At 36.8% G+C, this 22,118-nt stretch overlaps 1 protein-coding gene across 4 annotated transcripts in view; it reads right to left on the bottom strand.

The window, feature by feature from the left end:
* Positions 1-404: 404 nt before the first annotated feature.
* EXO1 (exonuclease 1) overlaps positions 405-22,118 on the bottom strand; it is a 37,699-nt gene continuing 15,985 nt past the window's right edge. For 2 of the 4 annotated variants that reach the window (XM_061160260.1, XM_061160261.1), the window contains 6 exons: positions 21,181-21,406; positions 19,032-19,278; positions 12,177-12,735; positions 8,705-8,806; positions 3,210-3,403; positions 405-954 (listed from right to left, as the gene is read on the bottom strand). In XM_061160260.1, coding sequence (XP_061016243.1) covers positions 816-954; positions 3,210-3,403; positions 8,705-8,806; positions 12,177-12,735; positions 19,032-19,278; positions 21,181-21,406 — 1,467 coding nt within the window. In that variant the 3' untranslated portion in view covers positions 405-815. Of the gene's footprint in view, positions 955-3,209; positions 3,404-4,314; positions 8,113-8,258; positions 8,417-8,704; positions 8,807-12,176; positions 12,736-19,031; positions 19,279-21,180; positions 21,407-22,118 lie in introns of those variants that run through there. The other 2 variants (XR_009695778.1, XR_009695777.1) reach the window with 2 other exon arrangements.

The raw sequence follows: 22,118 nt of genomic DNA on the forward strand, positions 1-22,118 counted from the left end.
AGTAATATCTTACATCACACCTAGGACATAAGCTTTAAGATAAGTTAAGGAATTTTTAGCCTACTCTTCAAAAAAGTTATACAAGAGAAACAGGCTATTTTGGAAGTTTAAGATTATGAATGATATAAGAAGTAGTTCCTTTCATATGATGCTGAAGGCAATTTTCCTTCACTGTCAATCTGTAACCTACCAAACTCTTCAGGGATAACAGAGCCCTGTTCCAGCTATGCAATGATCTTTAACCCTTCCAACTACCCCTCCCATCCCAGCAACTGTATTTCCAATTCAACCCTGAAAGACAGGAAAGGCAGGTGAAAAAAAATGAAAGCATGGGAAAGTATAGTAATTTCTTGTAGTATAAAATGATTACAGAATTGTGGTTTTCCATTTACCATCTTTGTATTTGACAACATTATAGATATCTTTAGAATAGATTTTTGTTTTAAAACTATTTATTTTGGCTGCACTGGGTCTTAGTTGCAGTAATGAGAACCCTTAGTTGTGGCAAGTGGGATTCTAGTTCCCTGATCAGGGGCCAAACCCAGGTCCCCTGCATTGGGTGCAAGGAGTCTTAGCCTCTGGTCCACAGGGGAAGTCTTGAGTAGATTTTCCAAAGTTATTTCTCTAGTTAGCTTCTTACAAAAATATAAAAAGCCAAACAAGAACAGTTACACAATTATTATAAAAAATTGTGTTCTATTTAAAATAAATAGCATAGATCTAAGAACAAATCTTTCAGAATGGCCTCATTTCCAAACAGGACTTGAAATTGATAGAGATTCTCTTGCAGGCAACAGTCTCCCAGCTGCTTGCATTTACTGGAATAGCGCTCTCTGAACACGCATACATTCAGAATTGTTAAATATATCCTCTTCTTCTGGAGTTAGCTGGATGTTATCTTTGACTGGAGACAGGGGATCTGGCTTCTTACAAGAAGGAAGCTTTTCAGAATCTCTGCAAAATATAATAAAATGAATTTGGTGTTTTTATGGTAGTGTTTTATTAGAGAATAATCTACCTGGACAAAATAGAGGTATATAAAGAGGATAAGAACCTCTACCATATAATTTCCCTCAATTCATTATGTAACACAATCAAATTCTCCTCTGAGTACGCCCCGCAAAATTTGAGTTTTGCTTCTTAGTACCCATTCCTGCTTTCCAAATCATCTTTCAAAGGAGGTACCACACCACTACTAAATATATACTAGCTGAGGTAGAATGATCTCAGTAAACAAACTTTAGTTTTGTTCTTTCTAGCACCCTTCTCAAGTCTGGCTGAGAAGCAGCATGAGTGAAGCATGAACAAGCGTTTAAGCCCTATCTTTTTACTCCTTCCCCACTTCCAAATTTTGGAAGGAAGTTCTATTCTATAAAAATTAATCCTATTCCCAAGGCCCTTTTGGGGGGTTTGTAATATTTAAAATTATTTTCATAATAGTATTTAGACTGTATCTGCTTTTCATACTGTGCTGACACTTGTACCTATAATCCAAAAAAGGGCATTTGTGCTGATAATAAGTAAAGCTGCTGGCAATGAATCAACACAATATCACCAAACTGTTTAAGAAATACTGATAGCACTAAAAAAAAAAGGTCAGTCTCACCATGGAAATTCAAATTTAAGTATTTAGCAAAGGGCTTCTCTAAAATGAACAGAGATTGTTTGTTATTTCTAAGAAAAAAAACAACCAAAAAAACACCTAACAGCATTTGTTGCCAGAGACAAAACTCAAGCTTTCCAGAGAAAATTAGAATTTTGGAAAACTTATATCTGCCCCTTGACACTTTCCCAACACTTAAAAGACTTTGCTGGCAAGACTGTGATTTTTTAAAGTATTGTATAATGAAATGTGTCAACAATTGAAAGATAAGCACAACTCAATAAGTCCACATTTTTCAAATGATCTGCACCAATGTTATAAAATTATGAATAAGTAAAAGATGCACACCAAAATACAATATGAGCCAGTGGACTGTAATGTTATACAGAGTATAAAAATCAATTGATACGGTTTAATATCCTATATTACAACTTTTAAGAAACTACCACCTACTGAATTTTGGTGTAATATAAAAGAAGAAAAATATATAACTCAACCAAAGCATAACAAATCAAACAAAGAAGCAGATATAAGAATCCAGCTCAGCTCCATTAAATTGGACAGAAAAGATTTACAAAAATGTAAAACCATGTCATTCTCACTTTTGTTTTGAAAAACATAGTTTTGTAAAAATATACTGTCAATTTTAAGATGAAATGAGATTGCTGTTATTTTAAAATAAATAAATATTTTCTAGATGTCCCTTTTAATTCCTAAGACGGTTAAATGTTGACAGATATAATCCACATAAACCAAAGTACTTTTGGGTTCTCAGTAATTTTTAAGACCATAAAGTGTTCCTAAAGGCAAAAAGCTTGAGAATTGCTGCTATATGGTTTAATCTAGACTTTACACAATGTAAAGTAAAAAATAATTGTCCAGCACTTATTACAAAGTATTTCCATTCATACTATCTCATCTGATTGTGATAACAATTTCTACTAGGTAAAGTTTAATCTTATCATCCCATGTAAGTCACCTCCCCCCACCCCTTTCTCTTTGCTTTTATTCTTAGCACATTTGCTGTAATAAGAACAAGAAAATAAATTAATTATAAAGTGATGCTACTCTGTGATCAATTTTGTTGCCTAACGGAAGTAATGCAGTTCAAAAATTGTAGATGTATGTAGGGTCAACTCTCTTCAAACAGTGTTTGCCATATCCAGTAGAAATCTGGCTAATTAATCATATAAACTCATAAACTCATTGATTCTTCCCATTTTAGATGTGGTAACCTAGGGAAACAAACTGCCTTAAGTCCAGAAGTAACCATACAGCATTATCTTTCCGTTCCCAAGTATGAAACAACTTTTAGAAGGAAAAAAAGCTGAGGCACATAGAAGTTTGCTTGACAAACTGGAAAAGTAGTTTGCTTGACAACATAGAGACCCCAAAGCCAGACTGAGAACTGAGGTTTTCAGTTGGCCATCTTTTCACTAAAAAGAAGATACAGAAGAGTCAGTTACAGGGACCAGAGGAAATTAAAACCCTTAGGGTAAGAGAAAAAGAAACTGATTCATATGAAAACAAAAAAAGGAGACAGGAATTGAGATTATAGGAAAAAAATGATTTATCCTATTTTAGAATCAGTAACACAGTAACTCACTTTTTAAATACAAAATTTTTCCAGAGTTCATTGATTTTGATCTGCAGTCCTGGCTTGTTCTCGGCATTGTGATGATTTCTCTTACAGATGCTTGATGGCTTCTTGCTCAGCCCACTGGCTCTGGCAGGTACTAAAGGTTTGATCTTGGTTGTAGAAAGATTGTCCACAGAACTGGATTTATACAGCCCAGGAATCTGAAGATTAAATGCTTGTTTTAATACTACTGTGTTAAAACAAACTACCTTTAATCTCAAACTTTATACACTGAAACAAAATTATTTATAAACTGGAATAAAAATAACCTATAATCAATGTGCAAAAGTGGGTTTAGGTCTGCAAAACTTACATAATATTTTTAACAGGTGATCCATGTACCTAAATTCAAGAGTTACAAAAGAAAAGACAGAAAAGTGAGTCTCTCTTACTTCCTCACTGCCTTTAGGCAATCGCTATTACTGGTTTCCTGTGCAATGACTGAATTCATTTACACACACACCTCTCACGACTGGCAGCATACTAAAAATTGCATCATATCACAATGTGTACTTTTTTTCTTGCTTAATATATCTTGATTTTACCAAATAATGTATCTTGAAGATTTTTCCATTTCACATGGAGAACTGAATTTTGTTTTGAATAGGTTGCTTATCTTTTCCATTGTATAAATGTACCATAATTTACTTAAACAGATTTCTACTGACATTTGAGTGGATCTATTGATTTTTAATTGAGGTATAATTCACAATATTGTATTAATTTCAAGGATACAGCAAAGTGACTCAGTTATATACACATATATATATTCTTTTCAGATTCTTTTCCCTTATAGGTTATCACAAGATACTGAGTATATTTCCCCGTGCTATACAGTGAGTAAAGCGAAATCGCTCAGTCCTGTCCGACTCTCTGCGACCCCCGTAGACTGTAGGCCATCAGGCTCTTCCGTCCGTGGGATTTCCCAGACAAGAATACTGTAGTGGGTTGCCATGGACCTACTGCTATACAGTAGGTCCTTGTTATTTTATATAGGCAATGGCAACCCACTCCAGTACTCTTGCCTGGAAAATCCCATGGACGGAGGAGCCTGGTGGGCTGCAGTCCATGGGGTCGCTGAGAGTCGGACACGACCGAGTGACTTCACTTTCACTTTTCACTTTCATGCATTGGAGAAGGAAATGGCAATCCACTCCAGTGTTCTTGCCTGGAGACTCCCAGGGATGGGGGAGCCTGGTGGGCTGCCGTCTATGGGGTTGCACAGAGTTGGACACAACTGAATTGACTTGGCAGCAGCAGCAGCAGTGTGCATATGTTAATCCCCAATACCTAGCTTATATCCCTACCCTACTTTCTCCACTATCCCCTATGGCAACTTAAGTTTGTTTTCTATGTCTGTGACTCTATTTCTTATTTGTAAATCAGTTCATTTGTATCATTTTTTTAAAAAAGATTCCATGATTAAATGATATCATATGATATTTGTCTTTATCTGTGCCTTGAATCCATTGACTTGTATGCTGCTGGAAATGTGGAGCCATTACAGTTTTGTTACTGTTTTTTTTTTCTTAGGACAGTAATAGTGTGGTAATATAAAACAAGGATTTAAAATTGATGAACCTAGTAGAGGGTGTATAAAGAATGGAAAGTTTCACACCTGAAAGATGCAATATTAAATTAGGATGTTGGTGATAGGAAAAAAGGAGAGCAAGAAATAAGACAGAGAAAGAAACAGGATTTAGATAGGTATAGATGTTTTGATTGTTTTTCTTTAGCCCTTGAAAAAGAAGGATCCAGCTGGAAGTTATAAAGAAAGAGGACAACCCTAAGATTTTGAAACTAAGTGACCCAGAGCAAATATTATTACAGCTGATAAGTGCTTTAAGAAGTACTGGTTATAGGTTAAAAAAGAAAGATGAGTTTGATTTTATATACTGAAGATGGACACCAGGGAGCAAGAGGGAAGGTTCATCTGGGGAGCTGTCACCAAAATAGAAGTGACAGTTAAAACATTGACAATGCAAATCTGAAAGTATAATAATAATAAAAAGATGATGGTTGAATGTCCAGATGTAACTTCTTTTGAGAAAGTACTTTCTACATCTTTAGTCCTATCACTGCAAATAATTTTAATATCTTTCTAGACTTTTTACCATGATTATACAAACATGGTTTCCCTGGAGGTTCAGATGGTAAAGAATCTGCCTGCAGTGCAGGAGATCCGGGTTCAATCTCTGGGTCGAGAAGATCCCCTGGAGAAGGGAATGGCAACCCCCTATAGCATTCTTGCCTGGAAAATCCCATGGACAGAGGAGCCTGGTGGGCTACAGTCCATGGGGTCACAAAGAGTCGGATACGACTAAGTGACTAACACACACACACACAAACATATACAATATGCGTATTTCCAAGCATTTAAGCAAACAAAAACACCATGCTACACATATATAGCATTGTTTCCCTTTTCATTCAAAAATAATATGGACATTTGTACAACACAGGATCTGTTTGAAAAAGTCTTTCTCACTCAAAGATTTTAAAAAGAAACTTATATTTCCTGTTGGTTCAGCTCGTAAAGAATCCATCTGCAATGCAGGAGACCTGGATTCGATCCCTAGGTTGGGAAGATCCCCTGGAGAAGAGAACAGCTACCCACTCCAATATTCTGGCCTGGAGAAGTCCTTGGACTATACAGTTCATGGGTTCCCCAGAAAGTTGGACATGACTGGGTAACTTTCACTTTATATTTACATATTTTACATTTATATCCTTAATATCTTTCAGGTTTATATTTATATAGTATGAGATATGACCTTCTTTCAAACAGATACACTAGATCACTTATTAAAAAGGTTTGTAAATTTTCTATGCTTTTACAAATAAACATGAGAAAGTAACATTAACTATATAAATATAGTTTTCTTATATAAGAAAAATAATACATGCCCACTAAAACCAACAACGTATTTAATGTATTTCACACCCTTATTTTTTAGATATTTAGTTTTCCCAATTTTTCACTATTGCAACCAATGCAAGAATAACTAGTCTTGTATTTAAATTCTCATTATCTCTTTAGGCTCAAGTTCTAGAATGTACTTACTGGGTTAAATTATTAAAACTCTTTCAAATTGCTTTCCAGAAATGGAACAGCAATTCTTATTCTCCTAAATATGATTATCCTAAGTAATTATTATCCTAATTAATTCATTATTGGGATAATTAATCATACCAATTAATAGGATTATGCTATCTTAAATGTGATTATACAGCACTTTATACCCTTATAAAATTCAGTAAATTAAAAACTTTTGGAAAAATAAGAGGTAAGAAATTTTATTTTATTACTTTAATTCATGTTATTTGATTACTAATGAGGTTGAACGTGCTTTTATATGTTAATCATCCACTTGGGCTTTTTGCTTTTGTCATATCTGTTCATGTCTTTTGCCCGTTTTTAAGTCAGGAATTAGTATTTTGATATTGGCAAGATACTTAATACATAAAATGGGCTTTTGACTTATGAGCTTTCACTATGCAGTAACACAAATATTTATATAGTCTTATTGAAAAAAGCCCTTGACTTATCAGGGACCCAGTTTCCAGAAGGCCTTTTTGCAATACACATCAAAGCTTTACACCATACCTGCCCTTGGACCAGTAATACCACTCCACAGAATTCATCCCCATGAAAAATCAGGAATGTGTATAGTACTCAAACATTTATCAACAAAATCTTCATTGCAGTACTGTTTGGTATAACAAAAATTTTTAGAGTAAAGGACAAACATAAGAAGATTAGTTAAACCCACACCATGGCATATTTTAGTAATTATAAGTAATGTCACTTAAGTACATGAAATAGATCTTTATATACTATAAAAAAAAAAAACAGGTTTCACAACTTAAACACCTATTAGGCTGGCCAAAATGTTCAGTAGGTTTTTTCCATAAGATGGCTCTAATAGCACTTCCTTGTCTATAACTTCATTTGAAACAATTTTGTTAGATCGTATTGTGACAGCTTTCATATTAGTGTGCTTTAAAAAAAAAAACAAAATTAGTGAATTTCTGTGCAGTCATTTTAATATTGAAGATGGGATTTAAAAAATATTTTTGGCAATATTATACTTCATTATTCCCTGATAGCTCAGTTGGTAAAGAATCCACCTGCAATGCAGAAGACCCTGGTTTGATTCCAGGGTCAGGAAGACCTGCTGGAGAAGGGATAGGCTACCCACTCCAGTATTCTTGGGCTTCCCTTGTGGCTCAGGTGGTAAAGAATCCACCTGCAATGCAGGAGACCTGGCTTCAATCTCTGGATTGGGAAGATCCCCTGGAGAAGGGAAAGGCTACCCACTCCAGTATTCTCGTCTGAATTCCATGGACTGTATAGCTCATGGGGTTGCAAAGAGTTGGACATGACTGAGCAACTTTCACTTTCATTTTTCACTTTTCATTCCAAGAAAGGTAAAATTTTCTCGCTAGACTTGGTCAGGTAGACCAATGTTGACAGTGATCCAAGGGAGACATAAACTGAGATCAAAGTTATACCACACAGGAGCTAGCTTGCTCACATATTCAAAATATCCAAATCAAATGTTGAAAATCACATGCACCAGCTTGCTTATGTTAATTGCTTTGAAGTTTAGGTTCTACATAAGTGAAAAAAAACCTTCTTGACAGTATTTCTGCATGTGATTCTTTACTTAAACATAGTTAAAACATTCCGCTATAAAAAAACAAATTGTGACAGGCAATCAAACGTGGATACTGTTCAACAATGTGGAGCAGAAGAGATCATGGGGCAAGTGAAATGAACTACCAACCATACTGAAGGACAGTCTTTATCCAAAGAAAGTGATGTGTATATGGTGGGATTGGAAAGGAGTCCTCTATTGAGTTCCTTCTGGAAAACCAAACAATTAATTCCAACAAGTACTGCTCCCAGCTGGACCACCTGAAAGCAGCACTGGATGAAAAGAGTCAACAGAAAACGTATAATATTCCATCAGGATACCACAAGGTTTCTCTGATGACCAGGCAAAAACTTACAGCTTGACTGGTCTTCTGATTCAACTGCCACATTCAGATATCATAACTTCGGATTTTCATTTATTTTGGTCTCCATAAAATTTTTAAAATAATGTACCTGGAACAATTCTTTACTCAAAATGATAAAAAGTTTTGGGAAGATGGAGTTACGAAGTTGCCTGGAAAATGGCAGAGGGGAGTGGAACAAAACAATGAATATGTTGCTCAATAAAGTTCTTGGTGAAAATGAAAAACTTGTCTTATTTTTACTTAAAAATTGGAGGAACTTTTTGGCCAACCCAATACAAATCAAGTACAAATATGGTCCGAAAAGATTTGAAGGTAGACATTTTTGTGTAAATAAGAATACAGGCACTTTGAGTTTTAATTTTGCTTATATTCCTATTTCCTGGTAATAAGCATGCCCTGCTTCTGAAATCTAAAAGTAATTTAAATAAGTGTTTTACCTTGTTTCTTAGAAGCGTGTCTTTCTTCGAAAAATGAAACAAGTGTAGCTTGGATTTCTGATTACCTTGTTTATCAAGTGGCTTAAAATTGCAATCAGATTCCTAGATCCCCAAGATCGAAAAATAAAGCAAAATTAGATTTTTACTAACAAGATTTTATGACAACTGACCAATATTCAACAAAACATAGAACAAGTAAATTGAGAAAAATGGGTGTAAATAAAATGTAACTTCTCAGAAGAAAAAAAGTATTAAAAACATGAAATACAATAAAAGAAAATTAATGTGGAAAGAATGATCTTTGCCAGTTTCACTACAGAAAACTAGTAAGAAATTTCAGCTGGAGAAGTAAATTGTATAAAATATAGATTAAAAAGCTCTAAGTGGGGTCTCCAGAACCAGAAGGAGCACACAGCTCTTCTTAAAATTGAAGGTGTTTATGCCTGGTGGCTGAGACAGTAAAGAATCTGCCTGCAATGCAGGAGACCCAGGTGTGACTCCTGGGTCAGGATGACCCCCTGGAGAAGGAATGGCAATTTACTCTAGTATTCTTGCCTGGAGAATTCCACAGACATAGGAGCCTAGTGGGCTATGACCATAGGGTCACAAAGAGTTGGACACGACTGAGCGGACATATACCTGAGATGAAACTGACTTCTATCCAGGCAAGAGATATGCTTCTGTGTGTACAAAGCAAAGAACAAAACCAAAGTAATCTGAGGAAGGGCATCTCATGTTCATGGGAAAAATGGCATGCTTCATGCCAAATTTCTAAGCAACCTTCTTGCTTAAGCCAGTGGATACAGAATCCATGTGACGTTGTACCCTTTCAAGGACTTTGGAAAGTAAATAAATAAATTCAGGAGACTTTACATTTCTGCATTTTTCAAGAGGATTTAAAACAATAGATATTTATCTTGGGATTCTACATAGCATTATATACTTACAAAGCAATCCAAAAGTCAAAAATATTCCTTTAAAATTTGGATTATAACTTACAGAAGCACTAACATTCCTTGCTCATAGTAGTGATGACTCTGGGTTATATTGTTTCTTAAAAGAAAGATCAAGAGTAAGATCCTAAGATTAATCAATCTCAAACAGGGTTAATGAACTCAATGAACATAAGAGTATATGGTGTTGCTTTTCACAGTGAACTACCAATGGAAATCTCCAATATTTTCTTCAGAATCATATAATCCTTTTATCCTAAGAGAAGTTTGCCATATCAAGTGGCAAGAGATGATTTAATGAATGATTCTTAGTTTAGTTTGTGTGGCTTTTTTTTTGGTGAAGGGAGAGAATTTATGTTTCTGTAACTGTAAGCACAAAAATGATTGCCCAGAAGACAGACATGCGGAGAGTTTTGTCAGCATGACAAGCCCATAGGCTGTGAGCTGGTAAGCCTTCTCAGTAAAACATGCTAAAAGCTTTACAAAGTTAGTAAAACAGGAAGATGTCTGCTGGAAAAGGAATTAAAATACCCCAAAGGAGTTCAGAGTACTTGAAAGTATCCTCACAAATAGATGGTGATTTTTAATGAAAGATGCTCAAGAAACAGCAACTGCAATGGAACCCAAGTAGTGCCACGAGAAAAATGCAGTAAGACGTGGAAAATGAAAAAGATGACATTAAAATGGAGGCTCATATAAAAAGAAACAGTCTTCGAGACCAGTATGGATGAACTGAACACAAAGTGAGTGAACAGGAAAAGAGAAGCAAAAGCCTCAAGGGTTTGGCTTGGCATTTTGTTGTTGTTTAGTTGCCAAGTCATATCCGACTCTTTTGCGACCCCATGGACTGTACCCCACCAGGCTCCTCTGTTCATGGAATTTACCAGGTGAGAGTACTGAAGTATGTTGCCGGTTCCTTTTCCAGGGGATCTTCCTGACCCAGGGATCGAACCTGCATCTCCTGCATTGCAGGCAGATTCCTTACAGTTGAACCACCAGGGAAGCCTCTTTTATTTAAAAAACACTACATGGAATGGATTTTGGATTTGAATACATTAACTGATTCCAGCTTTCTTTAAATGAAAACAATTTGCTTCCACATTTTAACTAGGCTTTTTTCTTTGAGTCCAACACAACTCAAGTTTCCTTTAGGAACTTGAATAAAATATTTTCCTTTTGATAAACACAAGATATACTGATTTATTGGGTGCAGTGATAAAGAATCCGCTTGCCAATGCAGGAGACACAAGAGATGTGGGTTTTCTTCTGGCCAACTCTGTTATCTTAAAATGTAAATTATGGGAGTGGGTCTGGTGAGGTCTTTGCAGCCTCCAGACATTCTTTGGATTCATTGGAGAGTATATAACTCCATTGCTAATACTAGCAAAGGGGGTACTCTTTTGCCCCCTTCTGATGCCTATGTCAGAAGCTTTCTCTATCTCCTTTATACTTTAATAAAACTTTATTACACACACACACACACACACACACACACACACACACAGATGTGGGTTTTATCTCTGGGTCAGGAAGATCCCCTGGAGAAGGAAATCACAACCTGCTCCAGTATTTTTGCCTGGAAAATTCCCTGGACAGAGGAGCCTGGTGGGGTACAGTCCAGGGGGTCACAGAAGAGTTGGACACAAGTGAGCAACAGACCACAGGTACACAAGGACACTGATTTATTAGACGTTTAATATTCAGGATTATCAGACCTCGAAATCCTGTCAAATATTACCAAGGTTATAATTGTTCTTACAACTTGGTAACCATAGCTGTGAACATAAAATGAAGTCTGTTAAATTAGTAAATTTGAGATAACTCAGATTTAAAGAATGCTCTTATGCCATCATGTCATTTTAAAATATGACATCACTGGGTCTTACGAGTAGTAGTTATTTGGAGCTTTGATTTTATTTACTTAAGAATAAAGCTATTTTATGAATAAGAAAAAATGACTAGGATGCTTTTATTAATTTAAACAGAATAACATAAAACCCTGTACATTACTATCTTGTTTTGTCATAAAGGGGACTTTCAACAAGAATAATAAGAGTAGAAAATATATATATTTCTTAAGTATTAAAACTTAAGACAAACACCATCACGTTAATAGGATCATTTAGTTATAAGGTTTCAAACATTGAATTCAAGACTATATTAAGGATTTAAATATTAAATTTATAATAACTTCAATAAGCTTATCATTCTTAGGTCTTAAGTATTTCACAACTTGAGACACTTAGGTCTTAAGTGTTCCACAACTTGTGTTCCACTGTGTGAAACACATAGTGATGATTCAAGATATATAGCTAGATTAAAAGTATAAGAGTCTAAAATATGAAAAGATACAGAGAAGCCCTTCAGATGAGTAAAACATGAACTTTCTACACAGTAAGGTCTAGAGTGAAAAAACCAATTATTTCCGTAACATAGGCAAAATTTCCTCAATTATCTGATTAACACCCTATTTCTCTTATATATGAATTTGAAAACAAAGGCTTCAGAATGTGACTTACCTCTGAATCTGAATCCTTACTAGAAGGCTGAGAAAGTTTTGATGCATTTAAATTGTGTGGTGACAAGTCCATGCTTTCCTGAGACTGTGAAGACCAACCCACATCATGTAAGGGATGTGATTCATCACTTGACTCATCACTCTTTAACGGAGCTACATCAGACATCTCAGTATTCTCAGGCAGAGAGGTGGAAGGATCACTCTTTCTACGGAACTGCTGCAATGCTGTGCTTGGAGAGGGGCTCGGAGTTCTTGAAAAATCTCCAAGACTTCCAGACCAACTGAAACAACTTCTTAGTGTCCCCAAGGTGGGTGGTGAGATGGTCCTCGTGAATGTACTGGTCTTAAAAGACTGAGACTCTTCAGCCATCACAGTCACATCATCTGGAATCTGCTCACCGGAATTATGTGATACACTGGTATCAACCAACTTCTTGTCCTCTAGACAATCTGGTTCACCTCCATTGGTTTCTTTAACTGTGATAGCAGTTTCAGCTAGAGGCTGGCTGCTTGCTTTCTTTGATATACAGTCATCAGAATCCAGAGAATTGGAAAAAAACCTAACAGAAAAAAACAGCGGAAAGAATGCAGAAATATTTGGGTTTGCTCACGAAGGTGACAACATTTATAATGGAAAGATGGTCGCTTCTTTTTAAAAATAAATACATTAGTTTCATAAATAAAGGCAAAATAGATTTTACACATGGCTGATCCACCTGCCAATGCAGGAGCCACAGGAGCTGTGGGTTTGATCCCTGGGTCGGGAAGATATCCTGGAGCAGGTAAGAGCAACCCACTCCAGCGTTCTTGGAAAATCCCACGGACAGAGGAGCCCGACCGACTACAGTTAGTTCATGAGGTCAAAAAAGAGTAGGATACAACTGAGCAGACATGCATGACACTCAAATATTTGAACAAATGAAGAAATAAGCAACAGAAAGGATACTTAATAACTATTGTCGCTTATTTTGTAATTGGAATACAAATTAAATAAGCTAATTAAAATACAAATAAAATAAATTAGCTATTTACCTCTCATTTTAGCTTAACTCCTAGTAGTAAACCATCTGGGAACTTGTAGTAGCATGCTAATCTACCAAGCTTTTTATAAACCCTATATATTTCTATACTATTTTAAATATTGAGGTTAAGACTTTCAAATCAATTACTAAATTCTATATTACTAAAGAGGTACTACTTACTCAGGGTAGTAGCTTTAAAAAAGTCATTTTAAAAACTCCAATATAAATGAAACAAAGATTGCATCATTACTCGGAAGGATGTATTCAAGTAGCATTTTTAGGTTTAAAAAGGAAATACTAAAGCGTATGATCAGTTAAATATGAAACTTACAAAGAATGTACCTCCTTAATAAGCATTAGCTCAAAACCAAAATGATAAGCTGAATATTTACTAAATGCTTGAGAGTAAAAATCCTCTTACCTTTTCATCAAATCATAGCTCATGTGTATGGGTATAAGGCAGAAAGGAAGCAGCATGTGAAAGGAAAAGTCTTATTTGGTTTTTCATTGAGCAGAAAACATCAGCTCCTTTATCTGATCACATAGTTCATTTTTCAGCAAACAATAACCTCTGTGACATCCAAACATTTTTCTATGTATTATTTCATAGGTAAGAGAAGTTAGAATAACAGAGTCCAAGGTTGTAAAATTAATCAGCTAAAGAACAGAGGATGATGGTTGGATGGCATCACCAACTCAATGGATGTGAGTCTGAGCAAACTCCAGGAGATGGTGAAGGACAGGGAAGCCTGGTATTCTGCAGTCCATCGGGTCACAAAGAGTCGGACATGACTGGGTGACCGAACAACAACAAAGAACAGAATTAAAACCCAGAACCCCTCCCAGTTGATGGCGGCTTCTTTCCAAATAGCTTGTGGTGTTAACTGCTAATTATATTTCTAGATCTCAAAAAGTAAATATGCATTATTCTAGGATAAGTATCTATATAATATAGATAAAACAGACGTTCAAAAGACAGACAACTGGAGACAAACTTTTGCATATTTAATACACTTCCTGTTATGTTACATTAAAAAGAATGGGGTGGGAATGACCACTGGCATATATATTAGTGACTGGGCACCTGTGGCAGCTGTCTGGTTCACATAACTTCTGTTAGTTTTGAAACAGTCAAGATAAAACACAAATTTCAAAAATTTCTCCAAATGACAGAAGTCAACTTTCTAGAATGTATAAAGCAACACATATTATCTAGAAACCCATTTTCCATTTTTGCGGCCATGTTTTCATTATTGCATTGTTAACAAACACCGTTAATGAGGGTGTTAATTCTTCCTTTAACAAAGGAAGAATCAAAATGATCATTTCACTGCACTGTGAATGTTTCCTTGAGAAGATCTGATGGGAGAGGGTTTGACACATTCCCTAAAGGGAGCTTAGGGATTACCAGTGGTTCATTCTTTCATGACCATCTCCCATCATCATGGTTAGGCAAAATTGGCTGAAACCTAATTTATTAAACTTGAAAAATAAAAAAAATCACATTCTAGGTCTTCTGGAGAAATACAGAAGCTGATAAATTTTCTTTTTCTTAAAGTTACTAATCCCTGTTTCTAATTGTGGTACCACTATCTGAAGTCAATGAAACAGAGGTATTCATTGTATGTCTATCATCTATTGGGCACTATTTTATACACTTTACTTACGTTAATAATTTAATTCTATCAGTAATCCTAAGATTGCTATACTTGAAGAAACTGAAGCACCCAGAAATTAATTTGCCCAAGTCAAACATCTCATGAGTAAACCCGACAGGATTCAAAATCCAGGTGGTCTAACCCCAGGGTCCAAATTCCTAACCCCTAAGTAATATTGACTCTTCAAATTCTTATCTTCACTAGCAGGGACTGTGACAACAGCTATTGGCCCTCTAGAATCCACTCTTCACAGGGTGTTCAGAGTGGTCCACCTCAGGGGTCTCCAACCTCTGGACCATGGACTCATACTGGTCCGTGGCCTGTTTGGAACCAGGCGACAAAGCAAGAGGTAAGAGAAGGGAGGATGAGCAAGTGAAGCTTCATCTGTATTTACAGTAACTCTGCATTCCTCACATTACCACCTGAGCTCTGCCTCCTGTCAGATCACTGGTGGCGTTAGATTTTCATAGAAGCGAGAACCCTACCGTGAACTGTGCATGTGAGCGATTTAGGCTATGTGCTCCTTACGAGAATCTAATGCCTAACGATCTCAGGTGGAACTGAGGTGGTGATGCTAGCTTTGGGGAGCAGCTGCAAATACAGATTATCACAAGCAGAAATATCCAGAGATCATAATAAATCACATGCTTGCAGACTTATATCAAAACCCCATCAGTGACGGCAAGCGACAATTATTAAGCTGCATCTGGTGGCAAGCTTTATAGTGGTAAGTGAGTTGATATACTTCAGTTGTACATGTACATCTGGTAGCAGGCTTTAAGTCAGAATCCAATGCTTATTTTTAGTTCATGTGTGGCCTGCCCATTATTTTATTTACCACCTCTGATTCTTCGCCTCTTTTCTGCCCTGCACACTTGTCTCAGTCAGTTTTGGTAAGCCCACAAGCTAACCCTAGTGAAAATGAGTAAAAACCAAACAGTACTGGAGAACTTCTTTGAAAAGAGGGAAAGACCCAATGATGAAACAGCAGAATACTCTAAGACTGCCAACAAAAAGAAACCTGCTTTTAAAATATCAAGAGTCCTACTTAAATTACGCGTTCATTGAAACATGCAATTCACATTCTCCAAGCCTGCTTTGTATAATATATGATGATTGGCTATCTAGAGAAGCCATGAAACCTTCAAAACTACTTTGCCACATGGAGACCAAGCACCCAGGATTAAAAGACAGCCTCTGGAGTTTCGAAAGAAAAAAAATGTGAACATGAAGAATAGAAGCAATTCTTGAAGGCCACCACTTCATTAAATGTGTCTACACTGAGAGCATCATTCTTAATGGCTGACTGCACGGCTAAAGCTAAGAAGCCCTTTACTCTGGGTGAGGAGTTGATCCTGCTAAGGACATTTGTCATGAACTCTTAGGAGAGCCTGCAGCTCAAAAGGGGGCATGGGTTCCTCCTTTGGCTAGCACCATAACTAGACAAACTGAGGAAACAGCAGAGGATATTGGGGCATAATCGTTAGAGAGGATTAATGAGTCACTGTGGTACGCAATCCAGGTCAACAAGCCTACCAATGTTGACAAGGCAACAATGCTTATTTTTGAGTGCTCTGTTTTTTAGGAGGATGTGCAGGAGGATATGTTATGTGCACTTCTCTTGCCAATCAACACCACAGTTACAAAACTATTCAAGTCTCTGACTGATTACATATCAGGAAAACTGGTCATTTTGCGTTGAGACATGCACAGACAGAGCGGCTACCATGACTGGACAGCTTTCTGGTCCCACTACATGGGCCAAAGAGGTCATTTCTGAATGTACGTCTGTGTACTGTGTCATCCATAGAGAAATACTGGCTAGCTGAAAAGTATCACCTGAACTTAATGTTTTGCAGGATGTGATTAAAATAATCACATTAAAGGACACACCTTTAAGTCAAGTCTATTTGCACAACTCTGTGAGGAGATGGACACAGAGCACACACGTCTTCTCTCATACACAGAAGTGAGGTGGCTTTCTAAAGGTAGGTCACTGGCTAGAGTTTTTGAGTTACTAGAGTCACTCCAGAGATTTCTTTTAGAAAAACAGTCACCACTGGTAGCACATTTCAGAGAAACAGAAGGGGTTGCAAAACTTGCTTGTGTGACATATTCAACCTGCTCAGCAAACTCAGTCTGTCACTTCAGGGGAGAACAACTGTGTTCAAGTCAGCAGATACAGTGGCTGCATTCAAAGCCAGACTGGAATTATGGGGGCGACGAGTGAACACTAGAATTTTTGACATTTCAAACATTAGCAGAGATTTTGAAAGAGACTGAGCCAGGGCCTTCTTTTTCCCAGCTGGATGCGTGATCACCTGTCTCAGTTTTCAAAAGAGTTTGAGCATTACTCCCCTACCACAAAAGACCCCCAGACTGGAAAGGAATGGATCCGCGACCCATTTGTGAACAAGCCAGGTGAACAGACTTTGTCTCTGCTAGAAGAGGATCACCTGCTTGAGATCGTAATTGATGGTGGCCATAAAAATATGTTTGAGACAACTTCAAACCTCCATACGTTTTGGTTTAAAGTCAAGGCAGAATAGCCTGAGATTGCCACAAAAACACTAAAAAGTTGGCTTCCATTTCCAACATCCTAACTCTGTGAAGCAGTGACAGCAACCAAAACAAGATTATGGAGTAGACTGGACATAAGCAACACGCTTCATGTGTCACTGTCTCCCACCACCCCCGGGTGGGACCATCTAGTTGCAGGAAAACAAGCTCAAGGCTCCCACTGAGTGCACTCTCCAAGAATGCACCCATTCTGCATTATGGTGAATTGTATAATTACTTCATTATATATCACAAAGTAATTATAGTAGAAATAAAGTGCACAATAAATGCAGTTGTGCTTGAATCATCCTGAAACCATCCCCTCATCCGCTTCATGGAAAAATTGTCTTCCAAGAAACTGATCCCTGGTGTCAAAAAGGTTGGGCGCCATTGGTCTACCTAAACCAGGAATCAAATCATAACCCTCTCCTGATTAAAACCTTCTAAATGTTTCCTATCGCCCTTAAAGACTCAAAGTTCCTTAGGTTGGCTCACAAGCCTTTCATGAACTGGCTTCCTTATTTCTCCTCCTTCATCATCTACATTCCTGCTCCTTTTTCATTCTTTTTCCAATTTACATTGTGGCAGAAGTAAAAATAGCAGTGATCAACAGCAAATAGTTGCCCCCATGCTCTACACTGCTGCTCACCTCCATACCTCTGTCCAAGCTACATGAGTCTGCTGGCAAAATACCTGGCTCCATTCTTTATCTGCTTCACCCACAAATCATTTAAACCTAGGTAAGAGCACCTTCGGAGAAGGCAATGGCACCCCACTCCAGTCCTCTTGCCTGGAAAATCCCATGGACGGAGGAGCCTGGTAGGCTGCAGTCCATGGGATCGCAAAGAGTCGGACACGACTGAGCAACTTCACTTTCACGCATGGGAGAAGGAAATGGCAACCCACTCCAGTGTTCTTGCCTGGAGAATCCCAGGGACGGGGGAGCCTGGTGGGCTGCCATCTATGGGGTCGCACAGAGTCAGACACGACTGACGCGTCTTAGCAGCAGTAGCAAGGGCACCTTACACGCGCCCCTTCCCTCTCACCCTTTCCAATCACTGTCTCAGCATTAGATGCCCTCAAAACACCTCATGCATGATTTCGTCACTGTACTTACCACACGGTATGGAATAATTTTGTTACTGACCTATTTTTCTAACTAGGAAAAACTACTTGTTTCTCAAGAGCAAATCCATGTCTCTCATTTCTGTAACCCAGCACCTAGTATTACATCAGATTATCAATTAATATGAGAATTACATAGTCATCTGTATTTAAATAGATTTATAAAAGTACGTTGTGAAATTATATTTAACTCTTAAACAAACTAAAAAAATAGAAAAAAAGAAGATGGATCCTCCCTGCCCCCTTGCAAAGTAACAGAGGGTATTCTAATGCAAAATGCAATAAGGTCCACAATTCTTATTTTAGTTCTGTATCAGGAGATAACAAAAGTAATAGAAGTCCAAGTGGAACTAAGGCAATACATGATAAACTGGATTAAGCCAAATCCTACACCTGTCTCATTAGATTCAATGCTATTCATAACAATTAAAATAAATACCAACTGAGTATATAATCTAACAGACACACAACATTCTATAGATGTAACAATACCTGCTTCTGGTGCCTGGAACCACAACTGCACCACTTTCTTCATTTTTCTTCTGTAAAAATGTTGCAAATTTGTTTCTTGTCGTAGGTGGTGTGCTTAAGGTTTTTTTAACAGTAGCTCCTTCTAGGAGGTCAGGCATAAACAGTTCAGGAGAGTTCAATGACTTATCACCTTCACAACTATTTCTCTTGATCTTCTTTGTAAAGGAAGTAGAATATTGATCCAACATATCATCTTCTGACAGCTCTTCTAAATAAAAATAAGATTATTTGCAAATCTTTATTTCATGACTAGTTAGAGATTTGGTCTCAGTTTCACAGCCTATGTTCTATTGCCCTAAAGATGAAGTCTTTTTTTTTTTGATTATGCATCAGAAAAGAAAATAAAACAATGATTTTTTTAAAAAAAAATGCCCTTTGCTGTGTTTTACTATTTCAAAATTAACTATGATTTAATGTCAATTATTTGTATGAATTTCAGGATACAATCAATTCTGCAAGGCTCCACACTCATTATACTATTTGAATGCTAAAAAAAAAAAGGGCCTAATTTTGAATGCAAAAAAAAAAAGAAAGAAAAATTAAGTGAAGTGAAAGCCACTCAGTCGTGTCTGACTCTTTGCAAACCCATGGACTATATAGTCCGTGGAATTCTCCAGGCCAGAATACTGGAGTGGGTAGCTGTTCCCTTCTCCAGAGGATCTTCCCAACCCGGGGATCGAACTCAGGTCTCCCTCATTGCAGGTGGATTTTTTCCTCTTCCTCTACAGAAGATGAAAAAAAATATTGTAGGATCCCCAGAAAGCCTTCACCAAGAAGTTACACTATGCTAACCTCATTTTCTTTTTATGATAAGGTTGTTAGACTATCTATTTGGAGAAATTCATATATTTAGTATATCCTGAATTGATCAAGACACTTCATTGTCTCATATTATCATAGTGGACAATGCAGAGCAAAAGTTATTATATATTAGTTACATGAATTTGCAGCGAGTTGAATAGCCAGACAGACTACTGGTGACTATTAGTCTGAAAGGAGGTCTGTCTCTACTACAGGGCAGTAGATTTCCACTAGAACTAATATGTGATTTTAGTAAGTTTGAAAACACAAGATTAATATACAAAAATCAAGTGTATTTCTATATACTAACAATGAACCAAAAATTGCAGTTAAAAATATTATTTATAACAGCATCAAAAATCCAAAATATAGGGATAAATTTGACAACATATGTGCAAGACCTGTACACTAAAAACTACAAAGCATTTCTGAAGGCTTAAACTAAAGAAGACTTAAATAAATGGGTCTGAAAACTTGATATCATTAAGATGTCAATTCTCCACAAAATAATCCATGCATGTATCAAGTCACTTCAGTTGTGACTGATGTGACCCTATGGACTGTAGCCCGCCAGGCACCTCTGTCCAAGGGATTCTCCAAGCAAGAATACTGAAGCAGATTGCCATGGTCTCGCCAGGGGATCTTCCCACCCTAGGGATCGAAACTGAGTCTCTTACTAAGTCTCCTGCACTGGCAGGTGGGTTCTTTACCACTAGCACCACCTGGGAAAATAATCTATAGATTCAGCTAAATCCCAGTCAAAACCTTAGCAGACTCTATTTTTTTCTTTTTTTAAAGAAATTGACAAGTTGATTCTAAAATCTGCATGGAAATGCAAAGAACACAAAAAAGTCAAAACAAGTTTTCAAAAGAAGAACAAACCTAGGGACTTACATTACCTGATTTCAAGACTGACTATAAAGGTACAGTAATCAAGACAGTTTTTCTGGCATAAAGTAGGACGAGACCAATGGTACAGAATAATAGAGCCCAGAAAGAGACCTGCACATACATATGGTCAACTGACTGTTCACAAATGTGCCAAGACAATTCAATGGAAAAAGGATAATCTTTTAAACAAATGGTATTAGAACAACTGAATTGCCATATACAAAAAAAGTGAACCTTGATCCTTACCTCACACTATATAAAAAATTAATTCAAAATGGATCAAAGGCCTAAATGTAAGCACTAAAACTATAAAACTTCTAAAAGAAACAGGAAAAAAATCTTAACGACCTTAGATTTAACAAAGACTTCTAAAATGTGACCAGTTCTCACTAGTATTTCACAAAAACAAAATACATACCACTTCTTGGTCTTTTTACAATGGATGACTTCCTTGGAAGATTTAACCCTTTAGTACTAATCACTTGTTTAATGCCCACAGTACTTGGATTTTCCTTCACCTTTGTAGTATCTGAAACAATATCCAGTTCACGTCTAGGGCAATAATTCCTATGCCAAATGCTATTGACATTAGATGATTTTTGACATGCTTTGTCAGTCCAACTATGACTTCTTGATTGGGCAGGCTAAATTAGTAAAAAGAAAAAGGTTACTTAAAGAAGAAAAATGGTTAAATCATTTCCCTCTGTATCAACATAAATTACAAGCAAATAATTAAATTACTCCTTTGAACTTTTGATGAAATATCCATCCTCTAATAACACTTTCTACTTTGCTAGTCCTATTCGCTGTTGAGTTGCTAAGTCATGTCCGACTCTTCTGCAACCCCATGGACTGTAGCCTGACAGGCTCCTCTGTCCATGGGATTTCCCAGGCAACAATACTACAGTGGGTTGCCATTTCCTTCTCCAGGGCATCTTCCTGACCCAGGGATCAAACCCACATCTCCTGCATTACAGGTGAATTCTTTACCACTGAGCTGCCTGGGAAGCCCCTTTGCTAGTCCTTTTATTTTCCATTAAATGTGTCTTGTATTCCTAGATCTGTTTTTCTCCTAATGTGGGTCAAGCAAACTTGCTAGATCATTTTTAAGAAATAAAAAATATATCTTCCTAAGATGAGCAGTGCAAGAAATAAAACTACACTTGAAGAAGTATGACCAGAAAAAAAGTACTTTTAAAATTTGAGTAATATTTCAATATACAATATTTAGTTTAATAATCATCTAGCAAATAAGCCTCTAATTACTGACATATCCTTTACAAAGGATCTGAAAATTAAAACCATAAAATTATATAATTAATCAACTATCTTATCTTCAGAACTTGGATGAGCTCA

The sequence above is a fragment of the Dama dama genome, chromosome 14 (genome assembly GCF_033118175.1).
Source record: "Dama dama isolate Ldn47 chromosome 14, ASM3311817v1, whole genome shotgun sequence".
NCBI lineage: Eukaryota > Metazoa > Chordata > Mammalia > Artiodactyla > Cervidae > Dama > Dama dama.